Below are 21,915 nucleotides of genomic sequence, written 5' to 3' on the forward strand. Positions count from 1 at the left end.
TAAAAGAATTTAACCTTTCTTTTTAAATGTATAAAAATAAATAGGACAATCCATTCACCTCGATATCAGTTCGTATAAGGCGAATTTCGCTACACAGAATAAAGATCAAGAAAAACACAAAATACATATTTCGAATTTAAAAAGAAACAAAACAAACCATAAACATCGTGCTCTATGAAAAATCGACTCGTAAACCATAAATCATTTCGGAGTATTTTCACGCTATCTTCATCGCGTGTCAGAATACGAGCGAACGTGACGAAAAGAATGGATGTTCTAAAATTAGTTCGCTTTAGAACAACAGCAATGGGAAGGAGCAAACAAAAAAATAGAACATCAGGTGATAGCAAGCAAGCTTTTTAAGTATAACCTTATTTAGGATGTCGTAAAAGGCGACTAAGGGATAGGCTTACAAACTTGGGATTCTTTTTTAGGCGAAAGGCTAGCGACCTGTCACTATTTGAATCTCAATTCTATCATTAAGCCAAATACCTGAACGTGGCCTTTCAGTCTTTTCAAGACTGTTGGCTCTGTCTACCCCGTAAGGGATATAGACGTGATGATATGTATGTATGTTATTTATGGAATAATGTGAAATTAATCAGTATTTTTTTTTTAATCAACCAATTTGTATACATACATTACATACATACGTATCATATAATCAGGTTTATACCCCTTGCGGGAGAGAATAGTCTTGAAAATACAGATAGGCCATGTTAATATGCTTGGCTTAATGACAGAATTGAGATTCAAATAGTGACGGGTTGCTAGCCCATCGCCTAAAAGAAGAATCCCAAGTTTATAAGCCTATCCCTTAGTCGCCTTTTACCACATCCATGGGAAAGAGATGCTTTGGTCCAATTTCTTTTTTTTCTATCGGTGCCGAGAACCACACGGCACTTAACGTTATAAGTTATTAAAATTATATTCAATTGAATTACAGTTACTGCAAGTAGGTACAATATGAACCCTGTTGAGCGTTGCAATTTTAAAATAATATGTAACGGCGCGGCGGCGGATATTTGTTGACGAAATCCTAGTTTTTTTTAATAGGTTCATTGAACCATAGGAAGAATAAATAAACATACATACATAAATACATATATGATCACGTCTTTATCCCTCACGGGGTAGTCAGAGCCAACAGTCTTGAAAAGACTGATAGGCCACGTTCAGCTGTTTGGCTTAATGATAGAATTGAGATTCGAATAGTGACAGGTTGCTAGCCCATCGCCTAAAAGAGGAATCCCAAGTTTATAAGCCTATCCCTTAGTCGCCTTTTACGACATCCATGAGAACGAGATGGAGTGGTCCTATTCCTTTTTTATTGGTGCCGAGAACCACACGGCACGAATGAATAAATAAAACTCTACGTTACCTTTATAAATCTTTTTGCTTTCGTTAATAAACCTAGTGTGGTGTGTCGTGATGCTTCTGGTCCTAGGGGCACCATGTCCTTCAGTTTCTCCAAGCAACTTCTGAGATGTGCTCGCCTGTAACAAACGTACAATATTATTTAATTAACAATACATATATATACACTAGCTGTCCCGGCAAACGTTGTTTTGCCATATAAATAATTCTTAAGTAATTTCTAGTTAAAAAAAAATGTTAAGTGTGGACAACCCTTATCACTAAGGGGTATGAAAAATAGATGTTGGTCGATTCTCAGACCTACTCAATATGCTCACAAAGTTTCATGAGAATCGGTCAAGCCGTTTCGGAGGTGTACGGAGACAAACATTGTGACACGAGAATTTTATATATAAGAAGATACGAGTATAGTCATGTCATAATCCCTTGCAGGGTAAACAGAGCCAACAGTCTGAAAGGACTGATACATTTAGCTATTTGGCTTAATGATAGAATTGAGATTCAAATAGTGAGGTTGCTAGCCTAAAAAAGAATCCCAAGTTTATCCATTAGTCGCCTTTTACGACCTCCATGGGAAAGGGATAGAGTGGTTAAATATTTTTTTTACTGGTGCCTGATAAGACACGGTACTAAGAACTACAATTAATTAACATAAAGAGTGCATGTACGTAGTTTTTTGGAACATTAGAAGTACTACTGAAACGCCCTCAATTAAAAGGTATGTGTGTAATTTTTTGTGCCGTGTGGTTCCCGGCACCAATACAAAAAAGAATAGGACCACTCCATCTCTTTCCCATGGATGTCGTAAAAGGCGACTAAGGGATATGCTTACAAACTTGGGATTCTTCTTTGGGCGATGGGCTAGCAACCTGTCACTATTTCAATCTCAATTGTATCATTAAGCCAAAAAGCTGAACGTGGCCATTCAGTCTTTTCAAGATTGTTGGCTCTGTCTACCCCGCAAGGGATATAGACGTGACTATATGTATGTATGTAATTTTTTATGCAATATTGTTTAAACCAATTAATAGATAATTAAATAATATCCTACGTACGGGCTTACGCCAAAATTTCTAACAAAGAATCATATGATTAAAACAAGATGTCTTATCGAAAATTGAATCAACAAAACAAACTAAACTTGCATTCCCTTGGGATATGAACCTGAAACTTATCTAAAAGGCTCGAAAACTTTGTATCTTGCGACAAAAACCGTAAGGAGGGTACAAAAAGCGAGGGTACTCGTAGTAATTTCGTTTAATGCTAGCAAACACAATTATCAGGTTGTGTGTTTGTCTGTCCTCTCATTGCTAATAACATTTAGAGTTATGAGAGGGACATGCGGACAGTGTTACGTTAGATTAGTGCGATAATGGTGCTTTTAGTAACAATTATCAAGATTTTGTAAAGCAACTGCATTTTTCGATAAATATATATATATATCTGCCGTGTGGTTCCCGGCACGAATACAAAAAAGAATAGGACCACTCCATCTCTTTCCCGTGGATGTCGTAAAATGTGACTAAGGGATAAGCTTACAAACTTGGGATTCTTTTTTAGGCGATGGGCTAGCAACCTGTCACTATTTGAATCTCAATTCTATCATAAAGCCATTCAGTCTTTTCAAGACTGTTGGCTCTGTCTACCCCGCAAGGGATATAGACGTGACCATATATATATATTTTTTGGTTCTCTATCTATTAGCATAATTTTACATGGCATACCTTTGTTTAGCCTAATAATTGTTACGCATAATATTATTTGGCATAACTTTTTAGGCATATTTCTTTAAGCATACCTACTATTAGCAAAATTTAACCTAACCTAAGAAGTACTCGCCTTTTAGCGCATTACACTACATGTATAGATTATAGAAAAATTACCCAGTTCTTTTTATATGTAACGCAATCAAAAAGGATTATTAAAAATTCATTGCTTCATATAAATAAAATTACAATAAGTATGTTGTTAAAAAATACAATTCGTGTTTCATGTTAAGCGAATTGTTACAAGATCAATAACTCCTCTAAGACAAAGCGGAATAAAAATTGTGTAAATTAAAAAAAAACGCCTAGTTATATTATAATAATAAATTATTTGGCTGGTAGAAAAAGGTAAGGCTCCAACTTGGCCGTTTACATTAAATAAATAAAAAAATAAATAAAAGAGACAACTGCTATTTATTTTCAAAACTTATATTTCTATTTGTCGGACAAAAGCGAAAAATTGTTGCAAATGTAAATAAATACCTAAGGTGGCGATATCAATTCCCGCGCCATTACCTCTATTGTGCTGGCTTCCTTTGTGGCCGATACAGGCACGAATTCAGGCGTTATTCTTTTACTTTTTAAAAGACAGCGCTGACAATTACTGCACTCGTTAACTTTGAGGTGTATTCGTTTTGTCCGTGCTATTTCCAGCTTGTATTTCTACTGAAGTGCTCTTCCTTTTGATGATATGTTTTCGATAGCGTTAATAACGTTACACAATTAACGTTTTGTATGTTTTATTTATATACATATTTCTACTGAAGTGCTCTTTCTTTTGATGATATGTTTTCGATAGCGTAAATAACGTTACACAATTAACGTTTTGTATGTTTTATTTATATGTATTTAAATTGTTGTCGATTCGTGCGATAGCTCCTAGTATGTTGTCGCCCAGGATTCATTCGCAATGATGTAACTCAGACAAAACACCAGTAAGATGAGGATGATGAGGACAAAATATGTTGTCAGACTCTGTCTTTTAAATACCTCTATTGTGCTGGCTTCCTTTGTGGCCGTTACAGGCACGAAATCAGGCGTTATTCTTTTACTTTTTAAAAGACAGCGCTGACAATTACTGCACTCGTTAACTTTGAGGTGTATTCGTTTTGTTCGTGCTATTTCCAGCTCGTATTTCTACTGAAGTGCTCTTTCTTTTGATGATATGTTTTCGATAGCGTAAATAACGTTACGCAATTAACGTTTTGTATGTTTTATATATTTTTATTTAAATTGCTGTCGATTCGTGCGATGGCTCCTAAAATGATATCGCCCAGAGTTCATTCGCAATGATGTAACTCAGACAAGACACCAGTAAGATGAGGATGATGAGAACAAAATATGTTGTCAGGCTCTGTCTATTAAATACCTCTATTGTGCTGGCTTCCTTTGTGGCCGATACAGGCACGAATTCAGGCGTTATTCTATTACTTTTTTAAAGACAGCGCTGACAAGTACTGCACTCTTTAACTTTGAAGTGTATTCGTTATATACGTATTTCATTTAGCTCGTATTTTTGCTGAAACGATGTTCTATGTCACGATATGAGAAAACGCCTTATATTTTGTATGCAACTTGTCATTTTTAAGCCTCGATTAAATCACTAAGTCATCCAGCTGAACTTGACCTTTTAGTCTATTTGCGACTGCGAATATGTATGAAGTATGTATAAATAGTATATATAGTAAATGAAGAAATTTTCATATACTAAAATTACGTTTCGTGTGAATGATTGACTTGTCTTGTCCTAGGTTGTGGTCTAGTGCACATATTATTAAAATGAATGCAAAATCACTCTTACACGATAACAATAATGACACATAAAAATTATACATTCCAAAAAAAAAAAAACCAAACAAAAGATATTTTAAACAGAACTTCTCACAAACAAAACACAGCATTATCATACAAACTTTGAAAGTATCATACAGTAAGTAAATTCCATTTCATGGGGGCGAGTTGAAATCGCATATAATGTAAGGGAGATGTCCAAAGAGAGCCAACTAAGGCGGTTTCACACGAGGCCGGACGTTTGTCGTTCTGTCGGACTAACTAAGCTTATTTGTGCCAGTACTATTGAAACTCGAAACGTTCTCGTTTACGAACAAAATAGAATTCGCTCGCTCGGATCATACTCGCCAACTAACGGGAGAGTATTCGCTAAAAATGTTTGCCACATATTTAAGACAGCCTTATGCTTATGCTTTTACTGAAAACCTAAATAACGCATTTTTAAGAGATAGAGGGAGACGGAAGACAATACATATTTCTTATGTACGTCTGTAAATTCACCTATAGCACCCCGATCACAACAAAATTTCGATCGTTTTTACCGCAATATTGGTGTACACTATAAGTTTCGATCTTAGAATTTACTTAAGTACTTTCCTGGCGCCATTTTCCAGCACATAAGCGGAATCAAAAAGTAGTATTTCTTATATTATCGTAAAAATAATGTTTTCTCGATGCGATCTCGCCGGAAACATTGGTAGGGCCCGACCAACAATTTGCGGTAGCATTTCGTTTGTGCTGAAACTGTAGAACGTTACAATCTAATGTAATATGGTTTAGTGGCTAAATTATGGTCGGGCTATGTGCGAGCCGATTCCTATATACTAGCGAGAGTTACCTACCGTAGTAACTTGTGCAATATTTCAGTTGTTTATGGTTCAAATACCTGTATATTAAAGCAAAATCTGTGTTACCCGACGCCACGTTGGTGGCATTAGTATATATATTCACATAATCACGTCTGTAACCTTTGGGGGGTAGACAGAGCTAACAGTTTTGCAAATACCGAAAAGCCACCACATTTAAATAGTTACAGGTTGCAAGCATACAAAAGATTTCCAAGGTGGTATTAACGTTACCCATGTTTTAGGTAATGTGGGTATTTCCAAATATCCTTTATTTTGATGTGTTTATATTTTCAGTAAAATTCGTCAATCGGTTTTGTTACTTTGTCTTTTTTTTCCCCGCGTCAATAGTTAAAGTCATCAAAGAAGCTCATATTTTTTTTAACTAGCTAACTAATCTTGGCGATGTTAACCTCTTTCTACCACCTAAAGGTTATAAGTTTGTGTAGCACACGTTAAATAGGTAGACCCCTTCAATTTGACACTTCAGGGACGCGCAGAAGCAATGTTGTCATATACAAAAAAAAAAGAAACTACTGCGTAGCATCCACAGAGAACAATTTTCTTCAACTTTCGTGCCGACCGCGTATATATTTCTATCACCTCAAAGTCAAGCGAAATTAATGAAACCAGTATTAGTACCAGTACCAGAATTAATTCCATCCGTTGTCCGGTCCCTAAAACTAGAAACTAATATAGTGGCGGTATGTCGCACGCGGTATGCAAATGTGCAGGTCTCCCGAGGGATATTGCCAGATGACACCAAGTCTCTGCGCGATTGCATTTTCTAGATAAAAGTGTCGCAAACAACTCCGCTTTTCGTATTATGGACTGTCGAAACCTGACTTCTACTATATTGCCTTTTATTTGTGTGTTCCTAGACGAACGTATCTTGATCAAATTAAGGACGTCCTGGTAAAGGGTCAGGTCAAAAGTACCCGAAACCGCCGAGCTTGCATGAAGAGAGTTATGAATGTGGATGAAGCGAAGGAAATATGCAGAGATCGTGGCAAGTGGAAAGAGGTAGTCTCTGTCTACCCCTCCGGGAAAGAGGCGTGATTTTATGTATCGGTTTATAGATATTTATTACTCATAAAGAATACAATAATTCACTTATAATGAGTCTAAAACTAATTTATAAATAATTCGTAAAAATATTGACGCAAATAAACAATGTAGTTTTCGAAAAAGTTAAGTAATTTACAAAATTTTGGTGTAGATATAATTTTTAAGTCTTCCTTTAAACAAAGTCAAAGATTTTATGTTTTTTAAGTCCTTAGGTGGGTCATTAAACATTTTTGCTCCTTCATATAATATATCACTCTTTCCATATTTAGTTCTAGGTGTGGGTAATTTTATTTTATTTGTATTTCTTAAATGGTGTTTATATTTATTTACCGTAAAAGTTATTTTTGTTTGAATTTTCTTTTCAAGAATTTTTTTTACAAGAACGCACATTTTATATTTATATAGTTGATTTAAAGGTTGAGTATGTATGTATGTTGTGTGTTTCTGTTATGTGTTGTGTTTATTTCTTTTATAAAAAAAATTATTTAATCTTTTTTTCTATGTATGTTTATCTGTATAAGTACTTATTACAAAATACAGTATCGTTGAGGTTGTATAACACAAGTCTCGAAATTACTTCGAGGCTAACTCAATCTGTGTAATTTGTCCCGTATATATATTTGTATTTACAAATTTAATATAAAGTTTATATGTATATTTATAATGTTCTCTTATTGGATCGTTTTTGATAATAACATCTTAACAAAACATTCCTAATATAGGCTACTTTTTTTGTTCTCAGCTTCCAGCATGGAAGCATGTTTCAATATCGAAGAAAAAATCAAGGGAATGTCTTATAAACTTGTGAATTCTTCTTTTAGGCAATGAACTAGCAAATCATCACTTTTTAATCACAGTTCTTTCATTAAGCCATACAGCCGCACGTGATCATAACATTTTCAAAAGACTGTTGGGTATGTCTACCCCGTAAGAGATAAAGACGTGTTTGTATCCTACAGTCTCTTCTCTATTCCAATCTGTTTTAAAGTTAAGCTTACAAACAGACATACACAAACACACATACAGTAAATATCACGGAATAAGGACTGATGTGTAAGCATTAAAAGAAATGAGATTTTTCAACGCAGCACGCTACACCGTCCAATTACGAGGCGTCATCCAAAATGTATTTTTCGCCGTTGAAATTTTAAAATGAACCATATAACTATAGCTTCAAAGTGTCAGTTTGTTTGCTCGTTTTCGTCGAAAAACGCCTAAAGACACGAACAATACGTCTGCTCGCAATTATTAAAGTTGCGACGACTTGTGTGACATGTCGCGTCTCCGAAATATGTGTATGAATAGCCTTACACGTGTTGCAATATGGCCGCCGTAGTCAAAGGTTTTGTTGGATATGGTTTTTGAAATGTTAGGTTTCTCGAGTTTGTACATAGACTAGCGGCCCGGTCGTCGAATCAGTGCGTCGCTGGGTGAATCGGTAAGGTGCCGGTTAAAATGCGTGATGCGCAAAAAGGCAAAGGTTCGAATACCACCTCGGCCATATACCAATGACTGTTTTCGAAGTTATGTACCTACATTAGTTAGAATACTAAACGATGCTCTTGCGGTGAGGGAAAAGATCGCGAGGAAACCTGCACATTCAGGCAATTGGATGTGTAACCGTACATACATACATACATATAGTCACGTCCATATCCCTTGTGGGGTAGACAGAGCCAACAATCTCGATCGAATGGTCGATTGAATGGTAGATCGAATGGCCACGTTCAGCTATTTGGCTTAATGATAGAATTGAGATTCAAATAGTGACAGGTTGCTAGCCCATCGCCTAAAAAAGAATCCCAAGTTTGTAAGCCTATCCCTTAATCGCCTTTTACGACATCCATGGGAAAGAGATGGTGTGGTCCTATTCTTTTTTGTATTGGTGCCGGGAACCACACGGCAGGGCATGTGTAACCGTATTTGATCCAAAACGGGCTAGGTTCCCGTAAAGGTTATGGAAGTCAGACGGGACTTGCTTCGTGTAAAAACCTGACTCACCCAATCCAGGATCAATGGTCAAAGGCATACCCTGGGTTCCTCTCCAGAGTAGTTAGGTTAGGCTTAGATTGTTCTTACATCCGTGAGTCAAATTCAAATTCAAAATTTTTATTCATTATTATAGGATACTTCACATCGCTTAATAATCGTCAAAACGTTTGGTTTCACAACATTGGTTGACGTCAAATAAATTACTTAAAACTAAGTTTACTGCCGCTTCCAAGGCGTCAGCGCAAAAGAAGCGGTAACAAACTGCACTACAGTTGTTGCTACATTAAACAACCTTCTTCCTCGATATGACGGCGGTCCTCAACAGCAAGACATTGTTATCAGCGTACGGTTTACGACATCGTAAATTAGACAGGACTTAGAAAACTCGTAAAAAAGTCATCAGACCAAAATTGGGCCCTGTCCGATACTGGATATCGCGTAATGACTGCCGGCCTGCCTATCACCCGTACGATTTATGAACCGTCAAAGTGTTCGGGCAGATAATGGAAGTTTAAAAAACAGAGTTTTGGCTTTGTGCCGTGTGGTTCCCGGCACCAATAGGAAAAAAACAGAATAGGACCACTCCTTCTCTTTCCCACGTATTTCGTAAAATGTAGGGTTATAAAGTTGGGATTCATCTTTTAGGCGATGGGCTAGCATCCTGTCACTATTTGAATCTCAATGCTATCGTTAGGCCTAACAGCTCAACGTGGCCTTTCAGTTTTTTGATGACTATTGGCTCTGTGTACCCCGCAGGCGATATATACATCATTAATGTTACATACATATGTACATACATATGGTCACGTTTATATCCCTTGCGGGGTAGACAGAGCCACCAGTCATCAAAAGACTGAAAGGCCACGTTCAGCTGTTGGGCTTAATGATACGAGTAGCATAATTATATGTTATGTAATTTGAAATATAATCTAAGATACTATTTGAAAACGTTTTGATGAAATTTAATTATGGAATTCAATAACTTTCATTCATTCATTGGATAAGGTATAAAGTGTTTGAGATGTGAATACTCGTATTAAATCAATTTGTTAATTGCATGTCAAGAACAAACTATTATTATTGAAAATGAATGTTGTTATAAGTGTATGACACAATTATAATTTTGGTTGACTGGTAGAAATCGCTATTGGGATAAGTCCGCCATTTTACATATCCTCCAAAATTCAATGACTGTTTTGTATTTAAATAAAATATATTTATTTTTATGTGCTATTAACAGTTTACAAAAAAAAAACAAACCAATGTTTTAGTTTATGGAAACATGTTCGAAAAATCCAATTTAATGTTGTTTGAACATTCATAAATTAGCGAAAATCCTGAATTATATTTACATACATACATACAGAATTTACCCTTGATTGTATCGACTTGTAAGTAATTTCCACGAAGCACACACAATTTGTAACGTCACATTATATATCTCACAGGAATATAATAATACAAATATATTGTTTCCATCATGGAAAATAAGTAACAAGTCAATAATACAAGTAATAAGCGCTTTGTTCATAGCAACCCGACCGTGGCTGTGCTGTGATTGAGTGATCGGCCTGAACATACAGGAGAAAATCCTCTGAAAAACGTGGCGTGTTAATAAAAACTTGATCACGTCTATAACCCTTGCGGGGTAGACAGAGCCAACAGTCTTGACAAAGACTGAATGGCCACGTTCAGCTATTTGGCTTAATGATAGAATTGAGATTCAAATAGCGACAGGTTGCTAGCCCATCGCCTAAAAAAATGAATCCCAAGTTTGTAAGCCTATCCCGTAGTCGCCTTTTACGACAAGGGAAAGAGATGGAGTGGTCCTATTCTTTTTTCATTGGTGCCGGTAACTACACGGCACATAATACATACATAAAAACTTGGGATTCTCATTTTTTTGGATGGGCTAGTAATCATTCAATCATTAAGTTCTCATCTTAATTCTATCATTAAGTTTGAGTTTGAATCAGCGAAAGTCCGCCTTTGTATAGTTCAACTCTGTCTGTTTTGTGCTGTTTTGAATGTTCAACTCTTATGGTACAATAAAGAATTTTTTCTATCTATCTAAGTTTAACAGCTGAATGTGGCCTGTCAGTCTTTCCAGTCTGCTGACTCTGTCTACCCCGCAAGGGATACCGACGTTATTATATGTATGTTTATTTAATACAGAATAACATTTAAACACTATTTATAACCCGGATTTCACAAATATTGATTTGATTACACCCAAACACATTCCCGTATGTTTACAAAGAACAAATAAAATAATACATATGCCAGCGACCCCCGAGTTTCGGGGATAATAAAACAAAAACAGACAAACTCGGCGGACGGACGGACGACAAAGATTGACTTGGCATCAACTTGCAACATTATTGTTTTACTTTTATCAAGTTTTGGCTACTTCTAGTGTTATTAAGTTTTAGCCGACTTTGAAGGAGAGTTATGATTTGTCATAAATTAATGTATAATTTTAAAATTTACAAAAGTAGTCCCATAAATAAAATGTAGGCAGAGACTACATGTTTCCACTTGCCACGATCTCTGCATACTTCCTTCGCTTCATCCACATTCATAACTCTCTTCATGCAAGCTCGGCAGTTTCGGGTACTCTTAACCTGACCCGTTGCCAGGACGTCCTTAATTTGATCAAAATACGTTCGTCTAGGTCTTCCCACTCCGACCTTTCCCTCCACACTCTCCTTGTATATCAGCTTAGTCAACCTGTTTTCTTTCATCCTCTCCACATGACCAAACCATCTTAACATACCCTTTTCTATTCCTGTAACTACATCTTCTTCCACATCACAACATTTCCTTATTACGCTGTTCCTTATCCGATCATTCAATGTCACACCGATCATACTTCTTAACGCTCTCATCCACTGCATTTATTCTGCTTTCGTGCTTCTTTTGCCATACCCAACTTTCACTCCCATCTATTCTATATAGATATAATAAATCTGTAGAAGGGTCAATTCTGTACATTGAAAATATTGAAAAAATTAATAGCAGGGGGTGTTACTGGATCGATACCAAACCCAAATATGTGATTTAAAATTTTTTTGTCTGTCTGTCTGTATGTTCAGGCATCACGTGAACACAAACGGTTCGATTTCGATGAAACTTGGTATAATTATACCTTAATTATCCTAGGCATAAAATGGGATACTTTTTATCCTGGAAAAATATGTAGAAAAAAAATAAATCTTAATTTTTCAATTTAAGCGATCTTCTCTTATTAAAACATCGAAAACTGCCGTATTTTGGTCCAATAGATATTTATAAGATGTTATTATCAGAGTTACTCAAAATGGAGAAATAAACCATCCACGCGAAGGCCGACATCCGCGCGGACGGAGTCGCGGGGGGAAGCTAGTACTAGAATAAACTTTCATTCTCATCAATAATTACCCGACAATTCGGAAAGCGGTGTCCTTGCGTGTGTTACAAAGAAGGTACATAATTAAGTAGTTAACGCAACTTTTTCAATGTATTATCACTTATTGTATCTTTTATTCATGATTTTTATTTTGACGTGTTATATTTTACCTAGCTATCGACCTCTGTGGTGTGATGGTAAAATGATTTTGAATCAAAAGTCCGAAGTTTGATTCCCGGTAATGTCAAAATGATAGATTACATTTATTAAAGTGATTTTTGTGGCAGGTCAGGTCAAGAGTACTGTATTTGAAAAGGGGTATGTAGGGATAGTTAATTGTAAATATATATCTCTGCCTATCCCTTCGAAAACGAAAAGTAATGTTATATAAATACAAATAACAAAAAAAAAATTCGTTGACATTTCAAACAATACAGCAATTTGTAGCGATCCGTAGCATCTGCTACGAAGCTACGAGTTTTCGTAGCACTGTAGTGCTACGCGTCTACGATCGTAGCTTCAATTTCTTTAGTTTTTTAATCCACTCCATAAAAAGAGTGTTCCAATGTGTAAAACGTGTGTTAGTACGGTTTTGAAGTCGGCGGGGAAAATACTACGATGTAGGATTGTGTGTTTCTATTCGAAAATGCCGAAAACCGCACGGCATACATACAATAACATGTCCACACTAATAATAAAGAGGAAAGATTTGTATTTTTGTATGTTTGTGTGGAATAAACTCAAAAACTACTGGTTCGATTTTGATAAAATTTGGCACAAATATAGAATAGACCTTCAAAAGTGACATATGCATAAATTTGTTTTTACTCTTTGTTTATTTCAAAATATAAAACACAAAAATATGTCCACCCGTGCGAAGCCGGGGCGGGCCGCTAGTAGTAAATAAATGAAAACATATTTCGTACAAATACCAAGTTCATTAACAAAATACCGCTTACGGAGGTTTCTTTGCCATCCATCCATCTTTTGACTTTGACATCTTTTTTGTGAGAAAATGAGGGTCGAACCCGGGACACCTTATTCGCAGAAAGTTCTATACATACACGTCACGTTTATATCCCTTGCAGGGTAGACAGAGCCAATAGTCCTGAGAAGACTGATAGGCCACGTTCAGCTGTAAGGCTTAATGATTCTTTTACGACATCCATGTGTTGGAGTGGTCCTATTATTTTTTTATATTGGTGCCGGGAACCACACGGTTCATGATAAAGTTCCTATTTACACAAATTGATACATATGTACGTACATACATATAATCTCGTCCATATCCCTTCCGGGGTAGACAGAGCCAACAGACCTCAAAAGACTGATAGGCCACGTTCAGCTATTTGGCTTAGTGATAGAATTGAGATTCGAATAGAGACAGGTTGCTAGCCCATCGCCTAAAAGAAGTATTCCAAGTTTATAAGCCTTTCCCTTAGTCGCCTTTTACGACATGCATGGGAACGAGATGAAGTGGTCCTATTCTTTTTTATTGGTGCCGGAAACCACACGGCACACACATATTGATTAAATAATTAAGTATTTTAATTTTTTATATTTTTAATTCCGTAATAATTTTTTAAACCGAAAACTAGATAAAAATAAATAAAAACCATTCCCGTTTTCGGACATTTTGAACCACCCACCCTATGCCGGAAACGGAAATGAGGCACCAACCCTCGGGACGTTTAGCATACAGATTGGGTCCGATGGACGCGGCCTGTGACAAGTTTGGACAAGTCGGGCTCATATGGAGATTGGAAAACAATAATGGGATGGAAACCAGAAGTTAGGGACAGGAATATAGATATCGTAGGTATCTGACTAAGCTGATATACATGGAGAGTGTGGAGGGAAAGGTCGGAGTGGGAAGACCTAGACGAACGTATCTTGATCAAATTAAGGACGTCCTGGTAAAGGGTCAGGTCAAAAGTACCCGAAACCGCCGAGCTTTCATGAAGAGAGTTACGAATGTGGATGAAGCGAAGGAAGTATGCAGAGATCGTGGCAAGTGGAAAGAGGTAGTCTCTGCCTACCCATCAAAATATGACATAAAATCACGCCTCTTTCCCGGAGGGGAAAACCCTTTACCAGGACGTCCTTAATTTGATCAAGATACGTTCGCCTAGGTCGTTCATAGGACGTATCGAACTACTGATAAAAAAAATTAAATATTCAGACTTTGACCAGCTTACTTTAGAAACTAAAGAACTAGTGTGAGATAGACAGAACATTTTCTCACTTGCGACTAGCCTTTCATGAAATTAAAAAAAATTACATACTCGTAATGGGATCGTGGCAAGTGACAAAAATGTTCTGCCTATCTCTCTAGGAAACCGTCATTTTGTATGTAAGTATTTAGCATATAAAATATATTGCACAAAATACAATTGTATAGCACAATTGGCGGACTTAATGATTAACTGACTTGATTCATGACTTAGAAATTATTTATTATTGCGGCATCGTCAGCCCAAGTTTGAGACGAATAGCATATTATGTACTTCATTCAGTGTTTAATTAAATAAATAATTATTTGTTGGAATGAGGCAGAATTGGATCATAATTGCCCTAAACAGGTATTATATTATAAACGTATAAGAAAATATACTCACACTAAACATAAATAAATACAATCATGGCGGACCAACCATCAACTCTATTCCGCGCAGACGTATAAAAAATATAGACACGTACCAACGCGATTTATCCAACATCCCATACTATCCGGGGCATGTAAACCGGCCGTGTCTGCCCATTCCGACGACTACGTGTTCGTTCATATGCATTCGGGATTGGTGGGAATTAATTGTGAAAGCGACGGGACGAGATGCGGACATAGATTACACACGAAGAGAGAACAAGCTGTGTAAAAGTCTAACGAATTAAAAAAAAAATTGCATTCAAAGTTTATTTAAAAAAAGAATAGGACCACTCCATCTCATTTGCCATGAATGAATGGGGTAGGCTTTTAAACTTGGGATTCTTGTTTTAGGCGATGGGCTGGCAACCTGTCACTATTTGTATCTCAATTCTATCATAAAGCCAAACAGCTGAACGTGGCCTACCAGTCTCTTCAAGACTTTTGGCTCTGTCTACCCCGCAAGGGATATAGACGTGACTATATGAATGAATGAATTAAAGTTTATTTAGTGGCAAAAGCAATAAATAACCCCGAGCATTTTTACTATTTTCTAAATGTTAACCATCTTAATATACATATTATATTGTTTCATATAAGTATATTCATCATAATTTCAGCCATAGGACATCCACTGCTGAATACAGGCCTCCCCCAATGACATCCACCATTAAATATATAAATAAATACATTTAAATTTATTGTTAAGCATTATTTTTATGAAGTTCAATACCAATGATACTAGAAATAATATTCCCACTACAGAACAAATTGTTAGAAATACGAGGGTGGTTTGAAAAATTCTCGGCCCGTCTAAGAAAACAACGATATATAAACAAAAAAATATTTTTATTTTTCTACATAATCCCCTCTTGTCTCAATACACTTATTTAATCTATATTCTAGGGCTTCTATGCCACTCTTATAGGCCGATTCTTCCAACTCGTCGAAAAAAACGTTCCGCCTCAGCTATGACCTCTTCATTTGTGGAAAATTTCTTTCCAGCCAGGTGTTTTTTCAAATTAGGGAACAGATAATAGTCTGATGGTGCTAAATCCGGTGAATAATGGTGATGGTTCAATACTAAAAAACGCAGTTCATGGAGTTTAGCCATTGCAACAACTGACTTGTGCACTGGTGCATTATCCTGATGAAAAAGGATTTTTTTTTTCGCCAATTCCGGGCGTTTTTCACGGATTTTTTCTGCTTATTTAGTTAGCATAGAATGGGCCTGTAATAGTTTGTCCTTTCGGAAGGTAGTCAATAAAAATTATTCCCTTGTAATCCCAAAACACGGATGCCATCACTTTTCCTGCAGACTTTATCGCCTTGGCCTTCTTTGGAGGCGGAGAACCTCTATGTTTCCACTGTTTTGATTGTTCTTTTGTTTCAGGAATATAATGATGTATCCAAGTTTCATCGGTGGTAACAAATCTTCTCAAAAAATCGGCGGTATTTGACCTAAACAAGGCCAGAATCTCACTTGAAATTTCAACTCTGTTGAGTTTTTGTTCGGCGGTCAGCAAACGCGGCACCCATCTTGCCGAAACCTTTTTCATTCCAAGTTCATTGGTTAAAATATTAAATACCCGCTCGGTTGAGATCCCTATAGTGTCACTTATCTCTCGCACTTTTAATCTGCGGTCGTCTTAAACCATTTTATGGATTTTATCGATCATTTCTGGCGTGGTGGACGTTGAAGGCCTTCCGCTCCTATGGTCATCTTCGACGCTTTCTCTGCCTTGTTTAAATAAAGCTACCCACTTTTTTATCGTCGAATACGAAGGCGCAGATTCACCTAAAGTGTTATCCATGTCTTCCTTAATTTGGTGTAATATTTTTTTGACGAAATATTTAATAACGGCTCTTACTTCGGTTTTTTCCATTTTTCCGGTAGAGAGTCAGATTAGCTCAAACAAAAAATCGTAAAAAAATAATCACACAACCTATCAAAATGAAATTTAACACACTTGTAAATAAAGAATCAATCTATCGAATGAGTATATTCTTATTTTTATTCTACCCTCAAATCTAGGTTAGGCCGAGAACTTTTCAAACCACCCTCGTAGATAAAGAGAGATAATTATTCAATTTCAAAGTTCCAAAAGGTGATATTTTGCATTAATAAAAAAAAAACTGTTGCCACAAAATTAACAAAATCGAATCACAATTTTGAGATTCGATGAATCTTTTAATGGCTGTAAAGAGCTTTGTCTCTGCTCCTGTACTCTGTGCGGGCGACACGGAATGTCCGGGTATTTGCGTATTAATGGGCCGGACTTGGAATTGATGGGGTTTAATTAACAATTTGTACGTATTCCCTATCTGCTGTAAAGATGCGGCGATAACCAACGGCCATTAGGTCCGAGGGCGAGTTTGTGGAAAAACATACATACATATCATCACGTCTTTATCCCTTGCGGGTTAGACAGAGCCACGAAAAAACCGAAAATACCATGTTCAGCTGTTTGGCTCAATGCTAGAATTGAGATTCAAATAGTGACAGATTTGCTAGCCCATCGCCTAAAAGAAGTATCCAAGTTAATAAGCCTATCCCTTAGTCGCCTTTTACGACATCCATGGGAACGACATGGAGTGATTCTATTTTTATTTTTAAAGTACCGGGAACCACAAGGCACTTGTGGAAAAATACGGATTATAATTTGTAATGGAGCTAACGGAAAATGTTTTGCGTAATCGATATATAAGCCAATAAGAGCTTAATTTAATTCCAATCACGCCTCTTTCTCGTAGGGATAGTCAGAGACTATATCTTATATTGAGCGATTTATTTTAGGAAATTTGCAAATTCAGTTAACTGGATGTGTACCCATAGTCCAGTAAGGCTTTTTATGTTACTAGCAAAAAAGCGCGGTTTTATAAGAGCTCGTGAGATTTTTTCAGCCGGTATTATATTTCTTATATTTTTCATAGATCTGTATTAATATAGATGGCTTTCAACAAAAATAGTTTTATTTTACACGACAAAACGAATCAAAAGGTTCGTTTAGTGAATCGCTGTTCAAAACAAAAAAGAATAGGACCGCTCCATCTCTTTCTCATGGATAATCGTAAAAGGCGACTAAGGGATAGGCTTATAAAACTTGCGATTCTTTTTCAAGGCGATGGGCTAGCAACCGGTCACTTTGTGAATCTCAATTCTATCGTTAACAGCTAAATAAACAGTCTTTTCAAAAAAGTTTGCTTTGTCTACCCCGCCAGGGATATAGACGTGACTATACATACATACATATAGTCACGTCTATATCCCTTACGGGGTAGACAGAGCCAATAGTCCCGAAAAGACTGCATGGCCACGTTCAGCTGCTAGGCTTAATGATGGAATTGAGATCCAAATAGTGACAGGTTGCTAGCCCATCGCCTAAAAAAAAGGATCGCAATTACTATACAATGACTTTACGTATGTATGTATAACACTTTTAATTTTCGCCTCGTAACAAATAGCGTGTCGCGTGACTCATGCGACCTCCAACCTGTTTGCATACAAATTGCATATGCGAGCGCCCTTCACTGCACATGCACCGCTGTGGGGGGGGGGGGGTCACAATTTCATGCCATGCAACTTGGGGGGAAAGAAACTAATTTTCTAATTTTCTTCTGTGTAAAAAAATTGTATTTGAAATTGAAAATCTTGAAAAGACTGACAAATATGTATAGGTATATGTAAAAATAAAAATACTTATTGCAACATTTAATTACGTATTATACCTATAAGTTTTATTTTAATAACTTTTTAATCAATGATCAATATCAATTCTCTATTCTATCACTAAGCCAAATAGCTGAACGTGGCCATTCAGTCTTTTCAAGACTGGTGGCTCTGTCTACCCCGCAAGGGATATAGACGTGACCATATGTATGTATGTTTTATTCAAATACGCTTACAGGTAATAAGTTCATTCAAGACAATTCATCATTAAGCCAAACAGCTGAACGTGGCCATTCAGTCTTTTCAAGACTGGTGGCTCTGTCTACCCCGCAAGGGATATAGACGTGACCATATGTATGTATGTTTTATTCAAATACGCTTACAGGTAATAAGTTCATTCAAGACAATTCATCATTAAGCCAAACAGCTGAACGTGACCTTTCAGTCTTATCAAAACTATAGGCTCTGACTACCACGCAAGGAACATAGACGGGCCTGTGTAATGTACGTATGTAAAACAAAAAAAAAATAGGAAACAAATATAAAATTAAAATCAATAGGACACCATCTCGTTCCCGTGGATGTCGTAAAAGACGACTAAGGGATAGGCTTATAAACTTGGGATTCTTCTTTTAGGCGACGGGCTATCAACCTGTCAGTATTTGAATCTCGATTCTATCACTAAGCCAAACAGCAGAACGTGGCCTTTCAGTCTTCTCAAGACTATCGGCTCTGTCTACCCCGCAAGGGATATAGATGTGTCTATATGTATGTATGTAAAACACAATACATAACCTCACCCAAAGCTCACTGAAACCACCACACAGGTGTCATATTTCCGAAAGCTATCAAGCTTCTCATTTGCATAAGAAAAGCTTTGCAAGTGCAGACCGCGGCTTACAACATGAATGCATAAGGAGCAAAACGTTATGTACATATATATATTTCTTATATGTATAATATATATATATTTCTATATATTTCTTTTGTATATTGTTTGCAGCGTGGTTTAATAAATATATATTCCACTAATTTATATTAGTCAAAAGTACCCGAAACCGCCGAGCTTGCATGAAGAGAGTTATGAATGTCGATGAAGTGGAAAGAGGTAGTCTCTGCCTACCCCTCCGGGAAAGAGGCGTGATTTTATGTATGTACAAATAACGTATATATTTCTTTTGTATATTGTATTGTTTGCAGTGTGATTTAATAAATATATATTCCGCTAATATAAGCTTATATATAAGTGCCGTGTGGTTCCCGGCAACAGTAGAAAAAAAGAGTAGTATCACTTCATTTTCCATGGGTGTCGTAAAAGGCGACTAAGTATAAAAATTAAAAAAAATTCAAAATTTTTTATTCATTATTATAGGATATTATTATATCGCTTAATAATTGTCGTATGGTTTAACAACTTGGTTGACGTCAAATATATTACTTAAAAACTAAGTTTACTGCCGCTTCCAAGGCGTCAGTGCAGAAGAAGCGGTAACAAACTGCACTGCAGCATTTTCTTTAACAACGTCAACTTCACAATATTAAATTATACTTAGAATATAATGTGGACGGGAGAATACATTGTTCACGGGAGATTTATATATTTATGAGATTTAATATTGAAAAAAGAAAAATATATATATATATATATATATATATATATTTTATGGATTGCCAATTTTAAAAAGATTTATGTACAGAGTGTACTGAAATTTTGATTTAAGTTCAAATTAAAGTTCAAATTATTATTATTATAGGGATAGGATAGGGGTACTAACATACATACAATCAATCACATATTTACACACCTACATATATACAATCACGTCTACATCCCAAACGAAATAGCCAGAGCATCTCTAAAATACTGAAACATACAGCTTTATGATTTGATGGTGCAATTTATTTCAAACTAGCGACCCGCCCCGGCTTCGCACGGGTGCAAAATTCGGAAAAAATTATACATAAAAACCTTCCTCTTGAATCACTCTACCTGTTATAAAAAACCGCATCAAAATCCGTTGCGTAATTTTAAAGATTTAAGCATACAGACAAACAGACTAAAATAGCGACTTTGTTTTATACTATGTAGTGATGTAGTGATCAACTAGTGTCACGTTGCTATCCCATCTCCAAAAAGGAGAATCTTAAACTTATCACCCTTTTTTTAATAATCAGTCTGGAACAAAAGCCTGTATAACAAAATTCGAGGTGCACCTCAATGAATTATCTCATAGCTTCGGGTAGGTACCTACATGAATGCGCCCGCATGAGACCGTTATCTCCACGTCACGAGGCCGTCACACGAAACGAAATGACGGTGCGAATAAAGAAATAATTGTTTACTTCAATATTATACATACATATAGGTAATCACGTCTATTATTTTTGCAGGGTAGACAGAGCCAACAGTCTCGAAAAGACTGAATGGCCACGTTCAGCTGCTCGGCTTAATGATGGAATTGAGATTCAAATAGTCACAGGTTGCTAGCCAATCGCCTAAAAAAAGGATCGCAATTTTATAAGCCTTAGTCGCCTTTTACGAAATCCATGGGAAAGAGATGGAGTGGTCCTATTCTTTTTTGTATTGGTGCCGGGAACCACACGGCACAACAATATTATACATACATAATATATATAATCACGTTTATTATTTTTGCGGGGCAGACAGAGCCAACAGTCTTGAAATGACTGTTCGGCCACGTTCAGCTATTTGGCTTAATGTTAGAATTGAGATTCAAATAGTAAACGATAAAAAATATTACTCGTAATACATATTTAGCCTTTGCGAATTGAATATATTCAAAAGCGGGATGTGAACTGATAAAACCCGAGTAGATAAAATAACCAGCGTCCAAATCCGGATAAGCCCGGGCGCGCTAACAAAGGGTGGATTTTTAAATCCGCCGGATTTCTGTCCCGCAAATAAAATTACATATTATCGCGCGATGAATTAAAATGGTTGTATGCTGGTCTGATAAGATGAGATATATTTTTTTTGCCAACACATGTGTACATAACTTATAAATGTATTTAGTATGTCAAAATTAAAATAATGTTCCAACATGTTGCAACGTCATAGCAGTGTATAAAAAAAAAGTGTGACCAAGAAAGAAAACATTTTGTCTATGGTTCTCGCGCGCGAAGATTGTAAAGTCAATGAAAGGAAAGGCTTATAGACTTGGGATTCAATTTTTAGGGGTCGCCTATGCGGAGTCTTGAATGCGCTTATGATATTCAAATAATGACAGGTTGCTAGCCCATCGCCTAAAAGAGGAATCCCAAGTTAATGAGCCTATCCCTTAGTCGCCTTTTACTACATCCGAGGGAAAGAAATGGAGTGGTCCTATTTTCTTGTGCCGGGAACCACTCGGCAC

At 36.4% G+C, this 21,915-nt stretch overlaps 1 protein-coding gene across 3 annotated transcripts in view; it reads right to left on the reverse strand.

Moving 5' to 3' along the window:
* The window catches only part of LOC132902013 (max dimerization protein 1-like), a 319,202-nt gene that overhangs the window by 62,493 nt on the left and 234,794 nt on the right, over nucleotides 1-21,915 (reverse strand). For all 3 annotated transcript variants that reach the window (XR_009656978.1, XM_060945574.1, XM_060945573.1), the window contains exon 4: nucleotides 1,382-1,496. Coding sequence is in view for 2 of the 3 variants with exons in the window: in XM_060945574.1 (XP_060801557.1) it covers nucleotides 1,382-1,496 (115 nt within the window). In the remaining variant the exon portion in view is untranslated. The remainder of the gene's footprint in view (nucleotides 1-1,381; nucleotides 1,497-21,915) is intronic.

The sequence above is a fragment of the Amyelois transitella genome, chromosome 8, assembly GCF_032362555.1.
Source record: "Amyelois transitella isolate CPQ chromosome 8, ilAmyTran1.1, whole genome shotgun sequence".
In the NCBI taxonomy this organism is placed as follows: Eukaryota; Metazoa; Arthropoda; class Insecta; order Lepidoptera; family Pyralidae; genus Amyelois; species Amyelois transitella.